The 21,992-nt window shown below is 41.9% G+C and overlaps 1 protein-coding gene across 8 annotated transcripts in view; it reads right to left on the reverse strand.

Annotated features, from left to right (window-relative positions):
- Positions 1 to 21,992, reverse strand: part of PRKDC (protein kinase, DNA-activated, catalytic subunit) — a 167,138-nt gene that overhangs the window by 91,376 nt on the left and 53,770 nt on the right. For 4 of the 8 annotated variants that reach the window (XR_005595057.1, XM_039527357.1, XM_039527359.1 and 1 more), the window contains exons 28-38: positions 21,605 to 21,699; positions 11,648 to 11,747; positions 10,637 to 10,770; positions 9,858 to 10,112; positions 8,544 to 8,770; positions 7,380 to 7,588; positions 7,066 to 7,198; positions 5,362 to 5,520; positions 4,650 to 4,880; positions 2,454 to 2,639; positions 1,378 to 1,482 (exon numbers count right to left, since the gene is read on the reverse strand). Coding sequence is in view for 7 of the 8 variants with exons in the window: in XM_039527357.1 (XP_039383291.1) it covers positions 1,378 to 1,482; positions 2,454 to 2,639; positions 4,650 to 4,880; positions 5,362 to 5,520; positions 7,066 to 7,198; positions 7,380 to 7,588; positions 8,544 to 8,770; positions 9,858 to 10,112; positions 10,637 to 10,770; positions 11,648 to 11,747; positions 21,605 to 21,699 (1,834 nt within the window). In the remaining variant the exon portion in view is untranslated. The remainder of the gene's footprint in view (positions 1 to 1,377; positions 1,483 to 2,453; positions 2,640 to 4,649; positions 4,881 to 5,361; positions 5,521 to 7,065; positions 7,199 to 7,379; positions 7,589 to 8,543; positions 8,771 to 9,857; positions 10,113 to 10,636; positions 10,771 to 11,647; positions 11,748 to 21,604; positions 21,700 to 21,992) is intronic. The other 4 variants (XM_039527358.1, XM_039527360.1, XM_039527361.1 and 1 more) reach the window with 3 other exon arrangements.

Raw genomic sequence — 21,992 nt, forward strand, 5'->3', positions numbered from 1 at the left:
AGCTGCTGGTCCAAAACCAAGCCCTGGTCAGAGATGACCAAATATTATCCTCCAATGGATATTTCATGGTTGATGTACACAATTAATAAGTCTCAGTCCATTTTCTAGTGAACAAGGGTCTACTAGCACAGAAAAACACCACTACTAATGCACTAACTGATATCCTTCTTGGTAGCTACAGCAGGAAGTCTAAGTTCAATTGAATATGAACATACAGGCAATCACCAGATTAATCTGCCTAATTCAGGGCAGACTCACATTAGCAGGGGGGAGGGATAGCTCAGCAGTTTGAGCACTGGCCTGCTAAACCCAGGGTTGTGAGTTCAATCCTTGAGGGGGCCACTTAGGGATCTGGGGCAAAATCAGTACTTGGTCCTGCTAGTGAAGGCAGGGGGTTGGACTCAATGACCTTTCAGGGTCCCTTCCAGCTCTATGAGATAAGTATATATCTCTATATTAGGGCAGTAAGCTAAATTCCTTCTAAGCAGCACGGCTGGCAGGTGCGCAGCCACAGAGCATTAGAGAGGAGAAAGTTGGGGTGTGCAGAACTGCCGGAGGGGAGAGGTGCCTCTCCCCTCGAGCTGCTGCTGGCAGAGAGAGGGCTGAGGGAAATCCTGTTTCCCTGCAGCAGCCTGCACTCCAAATCCCTCATCCCAGAGCCCACACCCCAACCTCTGCTCCAGCCCTGAGCCCCCTCCCACACTCCAAACCCCTCACCCCCACCACACATCACCTCCATATTGGTGCACATAACAAAATTCATTCTGCATGTGGATGTAAAAAATTCAATGGAACATTGGCAGTAACCATACTGTATTACTTCTGTAGGCAGAGAACTTAAGATGCCAGAACTCTCCGTCCAGCATTTTTTGTACCTCATGCTAACACAGTGTGGTTCTCTGTCCCTGCTCTAGTGCTTAGGCTACATATAGAAGTTTATGAGTTTGGTATTTAGCTCAAGCAGTAGGAAGCTAATGCTTCTATACAGAAAGGTCCCAGGTTCAATCCCTATAGATAGTGTTCAAAAGTGAAATGGCATCCCTGATCAAGCTATATTCCTCTTACATTTTTAAGTGAGTTTATAACTACATCTATATCTCCATATTATTGACTTTTCCTAAAACTACATGATCAAAAAGAGAAGGAAAAACAAGGAAGATTGAGAAAAATGTACCATCTAAAAATTATGACATTAATTTGTTATTTTTAGCTTGCTGATCTACAGGAAGGCAAGGAAGAAAAAGACATTTGTTATGTTATTATGAAAAGCAAGAGAAAGGTACCCTTAGTGACGTAACCCAATTAAAACTGTTTTTTTAATCCATGAGTAGTGTTAGCATTCAAACTTGGGGGAAAATAAAACAAAATACAACTTACCTTTAGATTTAGACCTAAATTCTTATCAATAAGTAGGCTGGTATATGTATTAAAAACAGCAGAGAAAGCCTCATGATTTGTATTAAAAGACACTGAGGAGTCAATCTGGAGAGAAAAAAAATAATTAAAACTTATAAAAATATTTAATATATAAAAAGAATCTCTGTGTTAAACATGGTTTCTATGATTTTTGTTCAGAGTTTCATAAGAATCATTCATTTCTGATATTAATTTCACGAGACAGCAGATGTGCATATGATGAAGGTTTGGGTTTTACATATGTTCTTAGCATGGATCCAAAAGTTCTCACCCATCACAATGTTGGGAATCATGTGTTGTGACCTTTTCTGGCCAATGAAAAACAATATTAAGCCCCTTCCCAAAAGTAGGTCTCCTATGATCATTGCACTATTACCAGCTAAACCATTAGGATAATTCACTTTGTATATTTTCAAACACACCTTTCAGTAATAAACCTCAAGCCGCCACAGAATGAAAATAAAGAAAATAAAAGATGAATAGGGGAGTTCATCCTGATTCTTTCCCTAGATATTTTCCATGGGTTTACAAGTGGTCAAAAAAGCTCTGTCTTCAAGATATGAGCTGAGGAAGAGCGTCTCAAATAGGTGAGGGAATAGAGAGGCAAAGAAATTGACGTTCTTCCAGACAGAATGCTTTTCTGAAATGGTTTGGTCTGGGGACAGCCACTCCAAAAAACTGTCTGGCTGCCAATGAGACAGACAGTACCTCGTCAGGGGGTTGCTTGCTTCCCAAAGATTACTCCTTCCATTGGCAACTGTTGTTATGAAGGAGAAGAGCTAAAACATCAGACACAGCAGTAAAAATGGGAAAGTGAAATCAAGGAGTTCCGCCTGCCAAAACCTGCTTGGTTTTTTTTTAAATACTCAGTGTTCATTATTCAGAAAACACTGAAATTCTCCAACTTGTAATAAAAGTAACAAACAAAAACAAACAAACAAACCTTCAAAAACTAACACTGCCACTCTTCCAAGATGCGGAGTGCCCTTACAGATTGCTGTTAAAGTGGCTTTAACTTTACCAAACACAATATATACCTGCAGAACTTTAGCCAACAGTGTCAAAACAGCCATTTTACTCTCTGGAGCAGAATCTTTGGCCCACCAGCTGTCAAGTCTCATCCAGTTCCTCAGTACTGCAGTCACCAACTTCATTCCTTGCTGCTTGCGTACAGCACGCTCTCTAAAGCTTTGATCTAACATACCATTCAGGATGGTACCCACCTGAAATGAAGACAAAATAAAAATTTCATGTATTCCATATGGTAACAACATTTAATTCAGTGTAATCACGATATCTGGTAACTGGGATGGATGATTACATACAATAAGCATCACTAGTTTGGGAGACTTGGACAGCCAATTTCCACAATTTTTAATGGGAACTGGGTCCAAATTCTCTAGGTGATTTTGAAAATCTGAGCCTAAAATATTAATCAAGTGAGGATTAGTTTCATGCATTAAGTGGTAGTGTTAACTTCAATTTTCCACAAGGACATACTAGCATTAACGATCAAAAGCAATCAAAAGCAAACACTTCAAATTGCTCTTATATTCATTCCTCTTTTATTCTATGTATGGTGCAGCAGTTCTGTCTCATGCTTATTAAAGTTTGTGTGAACATCGGAAAAGGGAGTATATCTGAGTGAGACAGATACAGTAACCTAATAAAGTCCAATTTTTATTTTAAAACAGTATCTAGAATGGACCTAAGATACAAATGAAGTAACATCTAAAAATAAAATCAAAATGCATCTCTGTTGGCAAGTACACAGAGAAGCCAAGAATAAAGGTGTATCACACATGGTAACAGTCAAGCATTTTTTGCTCTTCTCTCTCAATTTTGCAATCCAAGACAGAGTGTAACAGGATGGGATCACAGCTTTCATAAACAGAGAATTCTTCTAAATGAAGTGATCAGAGCATAAAACAAAATCACTATGTACTATACCTGAACTCTGCATCCTACTCTGCAAGGATTACTTGCACTTTTGACTACATAATCATCATATTTGGATTCCACCAGATTTAGAATACTACAGTTCAACTACAGGTATTTTTCTTCCCAAATCCTCAAAAGCGAGGACATAAGACTGTAAAAGAAAAATCTCACTAATCTGAAAAAGAAATCTCCAAGTTCTAACAAAGGAGGAGGAGGGAATGTGGTTTTGGAAAATAATTGGCCATGCCTCCCTAATCTCTAGTGCATGAACCAGCCACAAGAAGTTTTCAAAAATAAAAGAAGTGGAGAATTTAAAAAGCAGGTGTTATAGAGAACATCCACTGCCAGCTACAACTGTGTGAATATGAATATTTAGGAATCTACTAGATACGAGAGATCCAGTTTTCAGATTAACAGCTATTATGGCTCTGCGCACACAGCAAATTGGAGAATCAATATGCAAGTGCCAGCCTTTTTAAAAAAATCATTTCTTTGCTGCTTACATCAGCTTTAATGACAGTGGAAACTATTTAAAGTGATACCACCAGCTTGATTATTTTAAAAATTGTCTGAGATAAAAAACACCTTTTAAATGGCATGTCCAGACTATTTTTTAAAATTCCTTTGATTCATTTTTAAGTGAGGTATCTTCTTCCTTGCTGAATTTTTCTGCAAGAGAGTGTGTGGGCTCAAAAGCAACACTGGCAAACATGCTTGACCCCTCTGCTCTGACACCTCTCTGCTGGGCTCTTTAGCAGCAATTTTGAAATAAGGCCTTCAAACTTCTAAATTCTTCCCAGGGACCTGTAGAGGAGTCCCAAAAAAAGAAAAATCACCTGTCTCCTTGATCCTAGACAGAGGCCACAGCTCCTCAGGTTTCAGTCACTACATTCCCTGGACCCCTCTCTGGACCAAGAAGACAGATCCCCACCTCCCATGGGCTTCTGCTGTCCCCTAACCCTTACCAGGCATCTTGAGCCCAATCTTAGAAACATCAGCTCTGCTGCTGTATTACTGGTAAACCCTCTTTAACTGGCAGACATCCTTTAACGGGGCCTGGGGAAGAGCATGTATGTGAGAGTGCAGTGCATGGGAATTATGCCATCTTGCTATGGTGCAAGAGGTAGGCAGTATCAATAAGTATCAATACTACAACAAAAAAACTCCACAACAAAGTGAAACACTGAAAAAATAAAATTTAACACCCCGCCCCCCCCCAACCCCTAATCTTTCATTTATAGTCATCTTAGGTGTTTCTTGTAACTAGAGAGGGTATGATATTTTACACTGACTGTCCTTTTGAAGAAAAGGTCCAATACCATTTTGGGGCTGTCCACAGATGATTTCATAAGATGAAGTATGGCCACATCCAGGTCTTTCAGTAGTTCTCGATTAATGGTTTCTGAGAACAAACTGTAGAAATACTCTCCGTGGGAGAAGCTGATCAGACTCCTTTGTGACGTTCCTGATAGTGGCACAGACAGCATCACTGTGTTCAACAGGAGACTTACCAGCTCCTCACACTGTGGGAATTGGCACAAGAAGAGAGGTCAGTCCAGAGACACTGAAGTCACTAAGTGTCACTAGTCTGCTACAAAATCAAGAGAAACTCTTTTAAAGCTACCTTCTCAAACAGTTGTACGTATACTTATAACACAAAAACAAATGTTAAAACTTAAGGAAAAAAGCACAACCCCCAGAACAATATCAGGATATTTCCCCTACTAAAGAATCCATAATTTGCCTTTGCCACTGGCACTCAACAATGGCCAAACTCTGGCTTCTGGATTCAAAGTGTTGAGGGAACTTTATAAATACAGCACACTGTACACACACAATTTTCTGTCCCAAAAGTACATGCTACAGAAAAATGGACCAGTTTCCTCTACAATGTTCCTGAAGACAGCACAGATAAGATTAACTATCAGAACAGGAAACATTCCAGAACCCAGTACTACAGAAATGGACTTGGAGACAGTACATCAGAAGAGGTGATCCTCCTACCTGGCCACCAAAAGCAAAGGCCAGCTGCAGGAGTCCATCAGCCAGTCGCTTGCTGCTGATGTCCAATGATGGAAGAGATTTTTTCTCATCTCCTGGTGCAATGCTTTTATAAACAACTGAAAGAAGCTTAGAGCCAACTGTGAAATGGAGCCCCGGACCCTAGAGGATATAGAGAAGGGTGGGGAGGGGAAGCCTTCTACCGTAAGTCTTCATGAATGCATTTACATTGTTACATTATAAATGTGGCATCCTTCACCAAATAGCAGAGTCTTTGTCAATCCTGAATGGCTGCTACTTATCTTGCTTCTCCCTTTCTTTACCTACAGTGACACAGAGACTGGCTAAGACATGAATTCCAGAACCTTGGTAACAGGGAGCCCAACGAATATCTCGGAGGCTCCATAAAGGGCTAAGTTTTATCTGTACAACTTCCCTCTATCCTATTTTCCTGTGACTCAAAAGGCTAAACAAGGCCTCTCGTGCTGCATCTCTTCAGCCAACGGAGCATCCTACTGTAAGGGAAGAGGCTCCCCTTCTATTCCAGAAGCTGAATAACCCACTTCTTCACAATCTGAACTCTGGTCTCTTGCAAAGCAACACACGTAGTACTAATAGGCTAACCTATATTGATTTTTTTTTTTAGACAACAGATTTTCTCTTTAAAGGCCAGGCCTACCAATACTCATGGATTGAGGAAACCAATCTTTATTGGCCAGTATGTCCAAAATCTTCATTTTAACATCAATACATCCAAATAACGTATCTCCTATATCACACTTATCAGTGCTTCTCTGACACCTTTTCCCAGTTGTCAGAATATTCTTCTCAAACAATAATCCAATTGTATATTTCTCTTCTGAACACTGTGCTCCAGCAGAGAGGCTGATGCTCTTCTGTCTCATTCTGATAGCATTTTAACCCTTTTCCTTCTTCTACCGACCACTTCACAACTGAATTATAACTAATGATATATTCTTATCTGACATTTTGTAAGTTTACAGGCTAGTTTTCAAAAATTAAAAAGTTTGTCTGCATTGTCAAACCCACAAAAATCACTCTTTTCCCTGGACTACTTTTAAAGATAAATCAAGTTTTTTTTTTGGTTTTTTTTTTTGTTTTTGTTTTTTACTTTTGTCAAAAATTAAGCACATCCTCCTCTTCTTTTTTCCCCACCGTTACAGTTTGCAATCTAATCTTCTCTTTGGAATTAAACGTCTACCACCCCATTTGAAGTGCAGATATTTTCTTGAAATAACCTTCATTTTGAACATTAAGGTGCACACATGTGGCCAGATTTTTAGCTACATTATCAAATTTACCACCCAATTGTATAGAACCATAGATAATAGTGAAAAATCCCTTTCTCTTCTATTGTTTTGGTACCCCAGTGTTTGGTATTTATTGAGTGCAATGTAAAGAATTTATTTAGGTGAGGTATAGTCTGAGCACCAGCAACTCCAGAGTTCAGATCCCAGTTTCAACACCAACTCCTTAGGGCTACTTTGGACAATTTACTTAATCTCTCTGCCAGAGTATTCTCATCTATAAAAGGATATTATTTATTGACCTACTTCACAGGGAAGCCGAGAATTAGCTAAGGCCTATTCTGCCATTGGTTATTGCGCAAGCAACTCCCCGTGACTTCACATTAGAAAAGCTCTTATATGAAAAATCTTAATTGTTATTCTCTGAATCAATATTTACCTGTGACTGAAGTGTGGAATGAAGCAGGCCAGCCTTGTGGAGCTGCCTGCATGCAGACAAGATGGAGCTTAGTCGAACATGATCAAAACGAGCATCTGGATTATACAGCTCAACAGAGCAAAGCTCCTCGATGCTGACAAGGAAAAGGAAAAATAAACAAAAACATTGATTACCTGTGGGTGTATCAATATAACATGAAAAAAAGACATCCTATAACTGTGCAATGGAAGCTTCATTCACTTTGCATCTCTCACTATGTACTGCACTTTTTCTGATTTTAAATTAGACATTTATGGCTATCAGAGAGCTCTTACCTTTGTGATGTTATTCTTTCCTTTATGCTTAGCTCCAAGAATTCTTTATAGGGAGATTTCATCAAAGCTTTTATGAGCCTCACAGAAACATCTGGGAGATTTTTCATGACTTGTACATCAGCTGTATTAAAGCCTATGTTTGCTGGCTCACACACTATTCTCACAAGAAGTTCTATCAGATTTGCATTAAGCAATTCCTTCTCAAGTAACTAGAAAGAATAAAAAGATAAAATGAAGCTGGAGACATTTTATTCTTAATCCTATTTGTTGACCTATTCTGCTTTCCATGATTTTTCCTGTGCCTGAAATAAGCAAAATATGGCTATTCAGTTGTTAATCTTAATCTCTCTCTCTCTAAAATCGCTCATTTTCAATACTGTTAATTACTCTGATTTATAGAAAATAACTGGCCATTTTTAAAGATGCAGGTGCACATCATATGTGCTCATTTTAGTGTTCAAATAACGTGGCAATACTACAGACTTCTACACACATGAAGACTGCTAGTTATGCATCTAAAACAAATTATTCAACTGCCAGTTATGCACCAGTAGTCCCAGAAATTGACTTAGCAGTGCCCTTTTTTAAACTCATAAGAAACTGTAGATATTAAAACTTCAATTTATATTACGTTAAATACACAGAGAGACATATACAGACAGACTTGCATGTTCATTCTTCAAAAAGGAATTTAACAAGAAAAACGCAGCGCAAAGTCATTTCTATAGCCATTGTGTCTCTCACGCTATCTGTACTATGATCACTTAGAAAAATTCCTAAATTCAACAACATAAGACATCCTGTGTGGAATACCATCACCATGGGTGTTATGCTGACAGTGATTCAAGCAACCTGACTGGCAAATCCACATGGTATTAATTTCTCTTAATTAGAACTGCATCACTCACTGCAAAATAATACATGACGTGAGGGTTTCCTTCAACTTACTGAAGCAGTAATGTCCAAAGAGCAGGACACTTCCTGGGGCTTAATAACCAGCTAGGATTAATGGCCTAAGGTATTGCAAAGGATGATCCACTCCTCCTAGCTAGTCATGAGTCCCCCACTCTCCCGCAAATCAACAATGCTTAAACAACAACTTTAAATAACAATTGCAACAACTGCAAAGGTCACCTTCTACAAACCAATGGCTTCAACATCTACCTTCCAGAAATCCTGTTGGCAGGTCTCCAGGATCATGCTGACAAATGCCATGATTCGGACTATGATTGTGCATTTGCTGTAATTATACTCTTCTCTTTCTTGTGGGCTGAACATATTGCCTTTTGACCCAGTGTCAAAGCATCGCTCTGCTGCAGATATATCATGCAAGACAATAGTTTTAAGGAAGAACTCCACAGCTGTCAGGAATGAAGACCTCATCTTTGTACCTAGTAGGAATTACACCAAATTTAAATATATAGTGACCCCACAAATCTAAAAATACATTTTATACTCAGCACAAAGAGGAAGACTGACATAATGCAATGACATAATGAAAATATGGGGGGGGAAAAGGTCAAAATCTTTCCCCCACCAGTGAAAGAACGAGCTTTTTTCTTCAAACCATATTTCAATTACATTGTTAGTATTAAGTTTTGGACATGAGGGATAGCTTTTCAGAGAACTATGCATTCTTAATAGATGTGTATATTAGGTATCTGCACACAAGTCAGGCATATGTAATTATATGGAAGTAAATCTAAGTCCACATCTTTGAAAATCTGGCCCTCTAATAACTGCATTTAGTAAAAATCTTACTTCACAGCTTTAATAAAGCTAGGTATCTTGCCCTGACACACACAGACCAGTATTTTACAAATGGGTATCTAATTCCATCATTGCATTTTACTACTATGGAAACATGCTGTTTAGAAATGTATGAATAATTTAAAAACTTTTATTGGATGCAGACCCAATGGCCTAACGGCTACACAAGATGTTGGTATTCAAGTCATCAGAATACAAGTACTGAGCTCCCTAGGTTGGGTGGGACTGAAGCATGAGAAAAGCAACAAACTCAAATGACTGGGCTAGCAGTGGAGAGGGAAGAAAGCACCTCACATTGCTAATTGGTAAACTCCAAGTACAGTAAGTGAATGAGAGCGGTGATGGGCTTTAGAAGGAATCATGCCAAGACCTTCTCACTGGAGGTAGGGTTGCTGCACTGAAGGGCCTTTTAAGGGGGGCACAGTTATACAAAGTGAGGGGAAAAGAAATCCATGAGGGAAAGAAATTTAAATTTGTGTTTTTGTAATTGCAATGAAACATTTCGATAACACAAAGTAAATAAGGTATTATACTAGCCCACTGTTACAAAAAAATCCATGAGGAAAGGCAATTGTTGCTGAAACTGACTGTGAACCTGTAAATCAAAACTATTCTTGAAACAAGTGTTATAAGCCGAAGCTAGGAACCCCTCAGAGTGAGCTTATATAACAGATAATACTGACCCAGCTGCAGCCAGGATTTACCTACCTAGTATTTCGTTTGGTTTGATCATTCCCTGCTCAATGAATGTATTGTAGCAGTCCAGAGCTGCTAAAAACATATCCATCCACTGCACAACAGCTCGCAAACTAAATGGCTCCTTCATGTCACACAGTGTTGGCTGAGAAAGGATTCCAGAGAGACTGTCACCATCGTTACCTCCCCCTTCAAATTTGTTAATGAGGAAAGAGATTCCTTGTTTTTTTAGAACATCACCTAGCCACAAAGATGGGGACTGGTTTCCTGATAAAGAAGCATAGAGAAATCAATGTTCTTTAGGTAAATACACAGCTGCATTCAGTAGGGTATTATGGACACAGCTCAACACTCAAAAACCTATTCCATTAGTTGCTCTTATTTTCTGGAAGAGCAGACAGCCAATATAGCAGTCAGAGATTCCCTTGGCCACACTGTATATGTCAACTGCAAGGAAGAGGGTGGCTTAGGCACCACTCCTCTAGTTTTGCATCAGCTGAGGATCCCCTCACGGCTGGCTACAATAGTTGTCCTGCACCTAAAGGTGGTCTTCTCCAGTTCAGAGTTGAGAGACACTGGCTGGAGGAAGCTTGCAAGGTAAAAAAAATGCACAGTTTTTATATTGAATGAAATACTTGCAGCTACTCGGTACTTATTTAATACTAAAAGGGGCCTATTTCAAAACATGTTTCATTCAATAAATGAAAGCTGACAGTGCACAGAAAATGAGAGCAGAAATGCACAGTTATGTGAAGCAGGAGGCTGGAGGTATATGTGATGACCCACAGTACCTGGTAACAAAGGAACAAACTCATAGAAGAGCTCCATGGATTTATGCCGACATTCTGTCTGGGGTCGCCCACATTGTACCAACAGCCACATGACAAGGTCCAACAGACACACTGACGTAGCATTTGGAAATCCTCTGTACAAAAATAATGAATACAAGTCAACAAACTTTACTGATATTTGCCCAAAGGCTTTTCTTCGTTACAAGGAAAAACCACAACAGCCATCATGTTAATGAAGCCATACGGCTTTATTTGCAAATCTAAATATTCAATGAAGAATTTTGGATGCTCTTTCCATTATCTCATTAGAAGAAGTATGGGCAGGGGTGAGGGACTGGATGGGTCAAATAATTCACACTACAAATACAAGGTCTTAAACAGGAGTAGTCTGGACTTATTTTCCTGATCTGAGCTCCAATTTGATTAGTGGTGGAGATTGAAAAAGAAAAGAAAATGTCAAGACTCAACCATCTCTTTCCTCCCCCCTTCAATTCCAGACAAACAAAGCTGAGATTAAACCTCAAATATCTTCTCCTACTTCCTCCTCTGGAAGAGGGAAATCCAAGACTATTTAATAGCCCTGAGGATCCAGTCTCGTTTTTTCCTGCTCGTTCCCATCAAACGCATAATATTTTTGTATAAAAAGGGTTGGATGCAGCTCCCTCTAGAGGCTACCCAACACTGCCCCTAAGAGGGTCACAGAATTTACAGTGGGGAAAGCTATGTCAGTCTCTTCCCCATCTCCCCATGGAGGTGAGTGAGCTGTTTCAGGAATCAAAGATAGTCTTTGAGTCTCAATCTCTGATCTACCATCTAGCATCATGTGCTGCTATTATTCTAGTCAGTTCAAGGGGCATTCAGGAGAACGTTTTCAGCATATGTGGGGATGCAGTTACGCATTAATGGGAGTCATATGTCTATGTCCACACCCATTGCCCTAAATTTTTACAAGAGCCATATGTAACAAACTCAGATGTAGTATTTGGAAAGGCAAAATCTCAAACAACTGACCGTGGTATCCGCCGTTTTTCTGCCTTATTTAGGGAACAAGCTTTGTGCTTAATTATGCGCTTTAGATGATCAATGGCATCACAACATTGTTGAACTGTACCTGTTATCAAAGAGAAGGAAAGTGCTCATCAATGAATAAATGTCAATAGTTTGGCCCAGTTAACAAAGAATGGAAAATTCCTGGCCCAATAATTTCCTTTCTTCTAGCTGAGTCTCTGAAAATTATATTGTGTCTGGGATGCTGCCCTCCACTCTGCAGTTTCTGGAGATGGTTTAAAGTTACAGCACTTCTCATGCTGAACATGCCCCCTTCTCCCACTTGCTGCCAGATAAGTCATTTCTAAGCTGCATAAAATTAATGGAAAGCAATTAGTAACAATAACCTCAATGCTAACTCGATAACTATTTATAACAGGCAAACAGCCTATGTGCTAATGATCTAAATGAAAAGCTTACCCTCAACAGTGAAGCCATCCAGGATGGGTAGAACTGTGGGAGATGCTGCTGGCAGAAACAAAATTACTATATAAGAAATTTTCTATTCTGCAGCCCAGCTTCTCCCACAATTCTGTTACGTCTGGGGAGCAGTGAGCAGAAGTAGGGAGGAAAAAGAAAAAACAGAATGAGATAAGAAGGGAACCCCCCTTATTGAAAATTGCTTAACAGGCAATACTATTATTGGGTCACCATCTGCTGCACTTTCATGCAGAAGGCAGCTTTTGCAGTCAAAAGAAAGTCCACTTTATATAGTGTCTGATAAGGCGTTGGCCAAAGACCAGAAAGGCGCTCTCCATATCTCTGAGGTGGAAGCCCTTGCCCATTTGGACTACGAGGCTGCCCTGGATCTCGTGGAGCATGACTTGATTCCTTCTGAATAGAGATGCCAGAAGCCTTGTAGGCCTCAACAATGCACAGTCTGACCCATTTGGCAATATATAGCTTGGAAACTCAGTCCTTGGCCGCTTCGGATGGATTCTGTATACTTGATGTAAATCTTCAGTGATCTTCTGATGTCTGAGGCATGCCAGTGTCTCAGGAGGGTGCTGTGGCCCTGGACAGAATGAGTGATTAATAATCTACTCTGAAGCATGGAAAAGAGTTCACTTTGGGAAGAAATAATTCCAAAGTTCTCATTACTACTTTGTCATCATAGAACATGCAGTAAGGTTCTTGCATAGATAGAGCTAGCACTCTGACACTCACCAAGCAGACATAATGGAGACCAAAGAATGCCGATATTGAAGTCGGAGGTTCAAATAGTTCAAAAAGCTAAGGGAAGACTGGCTTGACAATGGCCTGATCAGTTTTACTGCTATGAGAAACCTGGATACGTAGGGGGTTCTCTGCCAAGGAGCCCAAAGACCCTGAGTATAGAACACAGCGGACAGGTGATACTTGGTGTGCTATGGTACTGGGTAGAAGACACTTTACCCACACCCTTTTGGAGGAAGTCCAAAATAGCCAGAATCCTTGGATCTCTTGGGTCTAACACTGTGCTCCAGGCATCAAATGCTGAACTTGGCCCAGATACAGGAGTAAGCCTTTAACACAGAGACTCTCCTAGATAATAGCAATGTCTTGATGACTTTGGAGGACAGATCGAGTGTTGTTAATGGTCCTCTTTCAATTGTTAGTTGTAGCTGATCTGGGTCTGGATGGAGAAAATGATCTTAGAAAAAGATGTCTTGTCACAGCGGTAGCTGTAACGGTAGTTCCAGTCTCACCTCTATCATATTGGAAAACAGGCCCCTTTGGCCATTCGGGAATAAGCATTATTACCTTTGCTGGCTCCAGCTTTATTGTTCAGATCATTTTCCCTAAGAGTTGGAAGGATGGGAAGGCACATAGCAAACCTTATGGCCATCTGTGTGACAGGGTACCTAGTCCCATCAAGTTGGGATCTGTTTCGCTGGTGAAGTATTTTGATTGCTTTGAATTCCTGAGGTTTGCAAACAAGTTGGCTGAAGGCAGACCAAATATCTGAGAAATCAAGTTGAAGACTTCTAGGGGCTCTGGAACCTTTGTAAGGCTAATATGACCAGTCTGAGCTTCAGGACACTGATGCGGTGGTCACTTTCTCCTGGGCTCCAAATTCCTTGTGTGGTTTTGGGTCCTAGATGTGTTTCCCAACCCTTCAGACTGGTATTGGTTGCAAGAATCAGAGGGTCTGGAAGGCACATGGGGGAGGGCCCTTGCAGACACTCCCTGAGGCTGTCCATTATGTTAGGAAACTGAGCACCTGATCCATCGTGCACCCACGAGAGTGGTCTCATACTTTCAGGAGGAAGCCCTGGAGAATTCACATGTTATCACCTTGCCCTTGGAGTGATCCCTACGCATGAGACCAAGATGACTGGTAGCTGAAGACAATGAGCTATAGCTGGCCTTTTGCACTCTCATAGTAGTCTCTGGAAACTGAATATAGGTGAAAAACCTCCTTAGGCAATGAATGTACCTTACTACACTATCTTTTAGACCTTTAGGTGCACATTTTCATTTTTTTTTGTAACCCATTCTAAATTTATTCCTTTTACCTGGCATCACTTAACCTATATCCTACTGTTAATAAATTTGTCTTAATTTTACTATAAACGAATTCAATGCTGTGTTTAAGGGAAGGTGTACTCACCTCAGTTAAGTTAATAAGCTGTGATGTGCTTTTGAGTCTTTAGAGCCAGGGTGGCCAACCTGTGGCTCCGGAGCCACATGCGGCTCTTCAGAAGTTAATATGCGGCTCCTTGTATAGGCACTGACTCCAGGGCTGGAGCTACAGGCACCAACTTTCCAATGTGCTGGGGCGGGCGGGTGGGTGCTCACTGCTCAACCCATGGCTCTGCCTCCACTCCACCCCTTTCCGCCCCCTCCCCTGAGCCTGCTATGCCCTCGCTCCTCCCCCTCCAAGCCTCCTGCATCCCACAAAACAGCTGATCAGGAGGTGCGGAGAAGCACTGATCAGCAGGGCTGCCGGTGGGTGAGAGGTGCTGGGGGGAGCTGATGAGGGGCTGGTAACGTATTATTGTGGCTCTTTGGCAATGTACATTGGTAAATTCTGGCTCCTTCTCAGGCTCAGGTTGGCCACCCCTGCTTTAGAGAAACAGTCTCTCTCAAGTGTCTGAGAGGGCTGGGCATTACAGAGCACATGGTTTGGGGGAAATTTGGGACTGGGAGTATATGTTGGGGTCATCTTGCTGTAACAAAGGCTAGTGGAAACCACAGTGAGGCTGCAGACAGTCTGCTGGGGTCAGAGCTGCTGAACCAGGGCTGTCTAGTACGCAGACATTCAGGTTGTGACCTGCATGCTAGTAGGCTGGTTGTGAGCATCTGAGGCTGGGAGCTACAGCAGGAACGCAATATGAGGCAATTCAGAATTAGAGGGCAACACCTTCCCTCTGATATTTCTGAGAGGAGCAGAAACAAAAGGAGCATCTCTGCCTGAAAGCAGGTTTGCATCCCTTCTGAGAGCACTCAGTGGAGGCAGAAGGGATTACTTCGATTTTGCAGCATTTTCTGCTATCTTATCTAACTTTTCTCCAAAGAAAAGAGATCTTGTGATAATTGGAAAATTCACCTTTAGCTAAGCCTGGGAAAGCTGCCTTACATTAGATCCTTTTGGATTTAGACTAGTGCTTACACTGTTGCACTGCCTAAAAAGGGGCAGAGGAGCTCAGCTTGGAGACACTGCAGCAGAGGCTTCAGGTGGCTGTGACCATCATGCTGCTCAGACCCTGAACCAAAAAGGAGGAGAGGAGGCTCGGAAGAAGAGAAAACTGCTCGTCACTGTCCAAAATGGCTGAATAACTAATAAATTGAAAGGACAGGAGTAAAATGAACAGCTTGACTGTTGCTGCAGAGGCAGAAGATCTGGCGGCAAGCAAGAGAAAGGGGCGTGGCCAGCATGAGCAGTGCTGAGAGTTCAAACCACCTACAGAAACTGCAAAGTGAAGGAAAGCAGCCCAGACATAACAGAATTGTGGGAGACTCTAAGCTGCAAAAATGTGTATTTCTGTTATGGGATTTCCATGAGGATTACATCAGGATCATGCCTAACAATAATCAGGCTTTGCATTTCTATTATAATTTGCTCAAGGTCACAGAGCAAGCCTGTGAAACAGCTGGGAGTCATAGTAATCATAGAAATGTAGGACTGGAAGGGATCTCAAGAGGTCATCTAACAAACACACACACACACACACACACCCCTATGACAGGATTAAGTATACCTAAGCCATTCCTGACAGCTTTTAATCTAATCTGTTTTTAAAAACCTCAAAAGGATGGAAATTCCACAACCTCCCAAGGTAATCTGCTCCAGTGCTCAACTATCCTTACAGTTTGAAAGTCCCCCTAATATCCAACATAAATCTCCCTTGCTGCAAACTAAGCTGATTACTTCTTGTCCTACTTATAACAAATGTGTACATATGTGAAGACTTATGCCCCCCATCCTTCTCTTCTCTAGACTAAATATTACCCTCGGGGGGAATTCTGCGCCTAAAAATTCTGTGCACAATATTTTAAAATTCTGCAAAATTCTTTATATTTTGTCAAAATAACATAATATAATCATATCAGTTTCAATATTTCTGGTGATTTATTTCAAAATACCTGTCAGCAAATGTGTATATAACAATACAGACAACAAAAAAGATTACCCCAGAAGCAGAAATTTAAAGAAACCCCTATGACAGCCCAGTTGCTGTTTCTGTACCCCCTGCCCTCCCAGAGCCCAGCCATCTGCACACATACCTCCCTGAGCTGCAGGGCCAGACACCCAGACCCTCTCCCTCCAGACCTCAGCTGTACCTCCCTCCCCGCCCCAGCTCAGACACCCGTACTCACAGCACCCAGCCACAGGGCCCCCCAAGCCTAGACGTTCGCACCCCTTCCCTCCCAAAGCCCAGGGATGCAAAGGGAGAAACAGCCTAATACTGGGTCTTGGGCTTGTATGGCATTTCCTGCATGCCACCTGCTTCCTTCAGGGCATGCTGGGAACTGCAGCTGCTGGGAACCCTCTAGCTCTGTCTCCTCGCCCCAGCAGTATCTTCTATTTGCGAGCTGGGCTCTGCTGGGTCCAGCAGCCCCTGGTGGCAGTCAGCAGGTCTGCAGCACCAATTCTACAGAGAAAAGGAAATTCTGCACAGAATATTAATTCTGTGCAAATTCTGCATTGCACAGTGGCATAGAATCCCCCCAGGAGTGTAAATACACCCAATTCTTTCAATCTTTTCCCACAGGTCATGTTTTCTAAGGTCTTATTTAATGTTGTTCCCCCCGGACTCTCTCCAATTCGTTAACTTCTTTCTCAAAGCATGGTGCCCAAAATTGGACACAGCATTCCAGCTGAGGCCTCACCAATGCTGAATATAGTGGAACAATTACCTCCTATGTCTTACATACAACACTCCTGTTAATATATGACAATGTTACAGTGACATTTACCTTTTTCACCACACCACCACTCTGTTGGCTCATATTCCATTTGTGATGCACTATAACTAACACTGCGAGTTTGTCACAATGGTCACGGATTCCATGACTTTCTGTGACCTCCGTGACTTCTGCAACGGCCGGTGCACCTGGCTCAGGGGCAACACCGGCCGCTGCTGGGGCAGTCTCGGGACCCCAGACTCCCCACCCATCCCCCAGCAGCAAAGTTTGGGTGTGGGAGGGGGCAGAGGCACAGGACGGGGTGAGGTGGGCTCTGGGCAGCACTTACCTGAGGGGCTACCTGGACATCCCCCTCGCTCAGCTGCTAGGTGGAGGCGTTGCCAGGCAGCTCTGCAGCAGCGCTCTTTGCGGATGCAGAGTGCTGGCGTTGCAGCTCCCATTGGTTGGGAAGCGCGGCCAATGGGAGCTGCAGGGGCAGTGCCTGCAGACAGAGGCAGCACACAGACCTGCCTGGCAACGCCTCCACCTAGCAGCTGAATGAGGGGGATGTCACCACTTCCAGGAAGCCCCCCAGGTAAGCACTGCCCAGAGCCTGCTTCACCCTGTCCCATAGCCCAAACCCTCCCACACCCCAAAAACTCTGCTGCTGCAGTGGGGAGGCACAGTGCTTGGTAGGGAGCCTGCCAGCCCTGCCAAACCACACCCCCTCCAGCACCAGCGGGGGTCCCAGGCCGCTGCCTGTGCCTACCCAGCACCAGTGGGTGTCCTGTGCCACGTGCTGCCACCCACAGCCTCCCAGCAAGAGTCCCAGGCTGTGCGCTGCCACCCACCCTCCCCCCCAAGTAGCCGGGCCACCCTTCCCAGCACCCTTGGGACCCCCGGACAGTTCCCCCTTCCAAGTTTCATTCACTGGTATTCTTAGTAAAAGTCATGGACAGGACACAGGCCTCTACATATCCTGACTCCCAGGCCTCTGCCACAAAATCATCTTTCGTACCTCCTGTATACATCATTTAGAGATAATTTCTTTGGCATACATGACCCAACTCACACAACAAAGGAGCTCATTCTTTTCCATATGAACATTCCCGTGGCCATTCCCACTAAAATATCACAACCAAAAACTTTTTATTTGAAAGAAATAAAGAAAGATTTGTAAATAAGGTTTTGGTTTTACATTTTAACCATTATTAGTTGACTGGAAGTGCTAATAAATAAAGACAACTATGATGTTGGCATCACCAAAACTTGGTGGGATAATACACGATTGGAATGTTGGTATGGATGGGTACAGCTTGCTCAGGAAGGATAGACAGGGGGAAAAGGGAGGAGGTGTTGCCTTATATATTAATAATGTACACACCTGGACTGAGGTGGACATAGGAGACAGAAGTGTTGAGAGTCTCTGGGTTAGGCTAAAAAGGGGTAAAAAACAAGGGTGATGTCATGCTAGGAGTCTACTACAGGCCACCTAACCAGGTGGAAGAAGTGGATGAGGCTTTTTTTAAACAACTAACAAAATCATCCAAAGCCCAAGATTTGGTGGTGATGGGGGACTTCAACTATCCAGATATATGTTGGGAAAATAACACAGTGGGGCACAGACTATCCAATAAGTTCTTGGACTGCATTGCAAGCAACTTTTTATTTCAGAAAGTTGAAAAAGCCACTGGGGGGAAGCTGTTCTAGATTTGATTTTAACAACTAGGAAAGAACTCGTTGAGAATTTGAAAGTGGAAGGCAGCTTGGGTGAAAGTGATCATGAAATCAGAGAGTTCACAATTCTAAGGAAGGGTAGAAGGGAGTACAGCAAAAGAGAGACAATGGATTTCAGGAAGGCGGATTTTGGTAAGCTCAGAGCTGATAAGTAAGGTCCCATGGGAATCAAGACTGAGGGGAAAAACAACTGAGGAGAGTTGGCAATTTTTCAAAGGGACACTATTAAGGGCCCAAAAGCAAGCTATTCCGCTGGGTAGGAAAGATAGAAAATGTGGCAAAAGCCCACCTTGGCTTAACCACGAGATCTTGCATGATCTAAAAAATAAAAAGGAGTCTCATGAAAAATGGAAACTAGGACAAATTACAAAGGATGAATGAATATAGGTAAACAACACAGGAATGCAGGGGCAAGATTAGAATGGCAAAGGCACAAAATGAGCTCAAACTAGCTACAGGAATAAAAGGAAACAAGATGACTTTATCAATACATTAGAAGCAAGAGGAAGACCAAGGACAGGGTAGGCCCACTGCTCAGTGAGGAGGGAGAAACAGTAAGAGGAAACCTGGAAACGGCAGAGATGCTCAATGACTTTTGTTTTGGTCTTCACCGAGAAGTCTGAAGGAATGCCTAACATAGTGAATGCTAATGGGAAGGGAGTAGGTTTGGAAGATAAAATTAAAAAAGAACAAGTTAAAAATCACTTAGAAAAGTTAGATGCCTGCAAGTCACCAGGGCCTGATGAAATGCATCCTAGAATACTCAAGGAGCTAATAGAGGAGATATCTGAGCCTCTAGCTATTATCTTTGGAAAATCATGGCAGACAGGAGAGATTCCAGAAGACTGCAAAAGGGCCATCTAAAAAAAAGAGAAATAAAAACAACCCAGGAAACTAAAGACCAGTTAGTTTAACTTCTGTGCCAGGGAAGACAATGGAGCAAGTAATTAAGGAAATCATCTGCAAACACTTGGAAGGTGGTAAGGTGATAGGGAATTGCCAGCATGGATTTGTAAAGAACAAATCATGTCAAACCAATCTGAGAGCTTTCTTTGATGGGATAACGAGTCTTGTGGATAAGGGAGAAGCGGTGGATGTGGTATACCTAGACTTTAGTAAGGCATTTGATACGGTCTCGCATGATATTCTTATCAATAAACTAGGCAAATACAATTTAGATGGGGCTACTATAAGGTGGGTGCGTAACTGGCTGGATAACTGTACTCAGAGAGTAGTTATAAATGGTTCCCAATCCTGCTGGAAAGGTATAACAAGTGGGGTTCCGCAGGGGTCTGTTTTGGGACCGGCTCTGTTCAATATCTTCATCAACGACTTAGATATTGACATAGAAAGTACGCTTATTAAGTTTGCAGATGATACTAAACTGGGAGGGATTGCAACTGCTTTGGAGGATAGAGTCATAATTCAAAATGATCTGGACAAACTGCAGAAATGGTCTGAGGTAAACAGGATGAAGTTTAATAAAGACAAATACAAAGTGCAACAATTAGAAAGGAACAATCAATGTCAGACATAAAGAATGGGAAGAGACTGTCTAGGAGAGAGTACAGCAGAAAGGGATCTAGGGGTTATAGTGGACCACAAGCTAAATATGAGTCGACAGTGTGATGCTGTTGCAAAAAAAAGCAAACATGATTCTGGGTTGCATTAATGGGCGTGTTGTGAGCAAGACACGAGAAGTCATTCTTCCACTTTACTCTGCGCTGGTTAGGCCTCAACTGGAGTATTGTGCCCAGTTCTGGGCACCGCATTTCAAGAAAGATGTGGAGAAATTGGAGAAGGTACAGAAGAGCAACAAGAATGATTAAAGGTCTAGAGAACATGACCTATGAAGGAAGGCTGAAAGAATTGGGTTTGTTTAGTTTGGCAAAGGGAAGACTGAGAGGGGACATGATAGCAGTTTTCAGGTATCTAAAAGGATGTCATAAGGAGGAGGGAGAAAACTTGTTCACCTTAGCCTCTAAGGATAGAGCAAGAAGCAATGGGCTTAAACTTCAGCAAGAGAGGTTTAAGTTGGACATTAGGAAAAAGTTCCTAACTATCAGGATGGTTAAACACTGGAATAAATTGCCTAGGGAGGTTGCAGAATCTCCATCTCTGGAGATATTTAGGAGTAGGTTAGATAAATGTCTATCTGGGATGGTCTAGACAGTATTTGGTCCTGTCACGAGGGCAGGGGACTGGACTCGATGACCTCTCGAGGTCCCTTCCAGCCCTACAATCTATGAAGCTATGACAAAGGGCTACTGGAAAAAAGGCAAGTAAATCTAATACTATAGGTTATTATTTAATATTGGGGAAGAGGTCATGAACTAGGCACACAATTCCCATTCCCAGAACCAAATGGAGGAGCATAAGAGGGCTTGTTGCTGCTAAGTAGGTGGAGCCCTCACCATCAATGCAGAAAAATATGTTTTTTGAGCTCCATATTTGTTACAAAATAGCCTTTAAACTCTAAAAACCACTGGGCTCCATTTTTACTTTGTGTAACCGTGGGACTAGGAGCTATAGGTCAGAAGCAACACTCAGCTTTTTGAAGTTTTGCTGTAAAACATCTGTAAAACTCAGATTTATTTTGCATACAGATATAAAAATCCCACACATTTAAGAAATTTGCACAGAAATGTCAGTAAATCAGAAACCCAATTTAATGAGGAGCACTCAGAATGGAAAATAATTTATCCTCTGGTAAGAAGGGAACTGCACTGTAGTTTACCTACAACTTCAATATCATGGTTTGGCTTACTGAAGATTGTTTCATTAGCTATCTAAAAGGATGAGAGACGGGATGGGTTATTCGTTCCATTTCACAATAAATCAGTTTCAACTCACCTAGTGACTTCTCATCTGTATGGGCCAAGGCCAGACTTTCCAAATACACAACCAATACTTCAAACACAAATTGTTCTACTAGAGAATTTTCTTCCCTAAAAAATGAGGAACAGAGCAAATATGCTAAGAAGCATGAATAGGAGTAGCAATAGACAAGTGAATATGAAACTCAAATATGAAATTTAGAAATAAGTTAAACAAAATAGTGCCACATTTCAAATGAACAAAGAAACTTCTTAACAGACTGCAAAAATATTTTAGACCATTATTAGCAAACGAGAAAAATTACTTAGCCATCATTAAAAGTGGTACTTTAAAAACAAAAACAAAACTATTAATAACTTATCATTCTTATCTGGCTTTGGGATGGAAAGTGGGAGCCTCACTG

The sequence above is a fragment of the Mauremys reevesii genome, linkage group 2, assembly GCF_016161935.1.
Source record: "Mauremys reevesii isolate NIE-2019 linkage group 2, ASM1616193v1, whole genome shotgun sequence".
In the NCBI taxonomy this organism is placed as follows: Eukaryota; Metazoa; Chordata; order Testudines; family Geoemydidae; genus Mauremys; species Mauremys reevesii.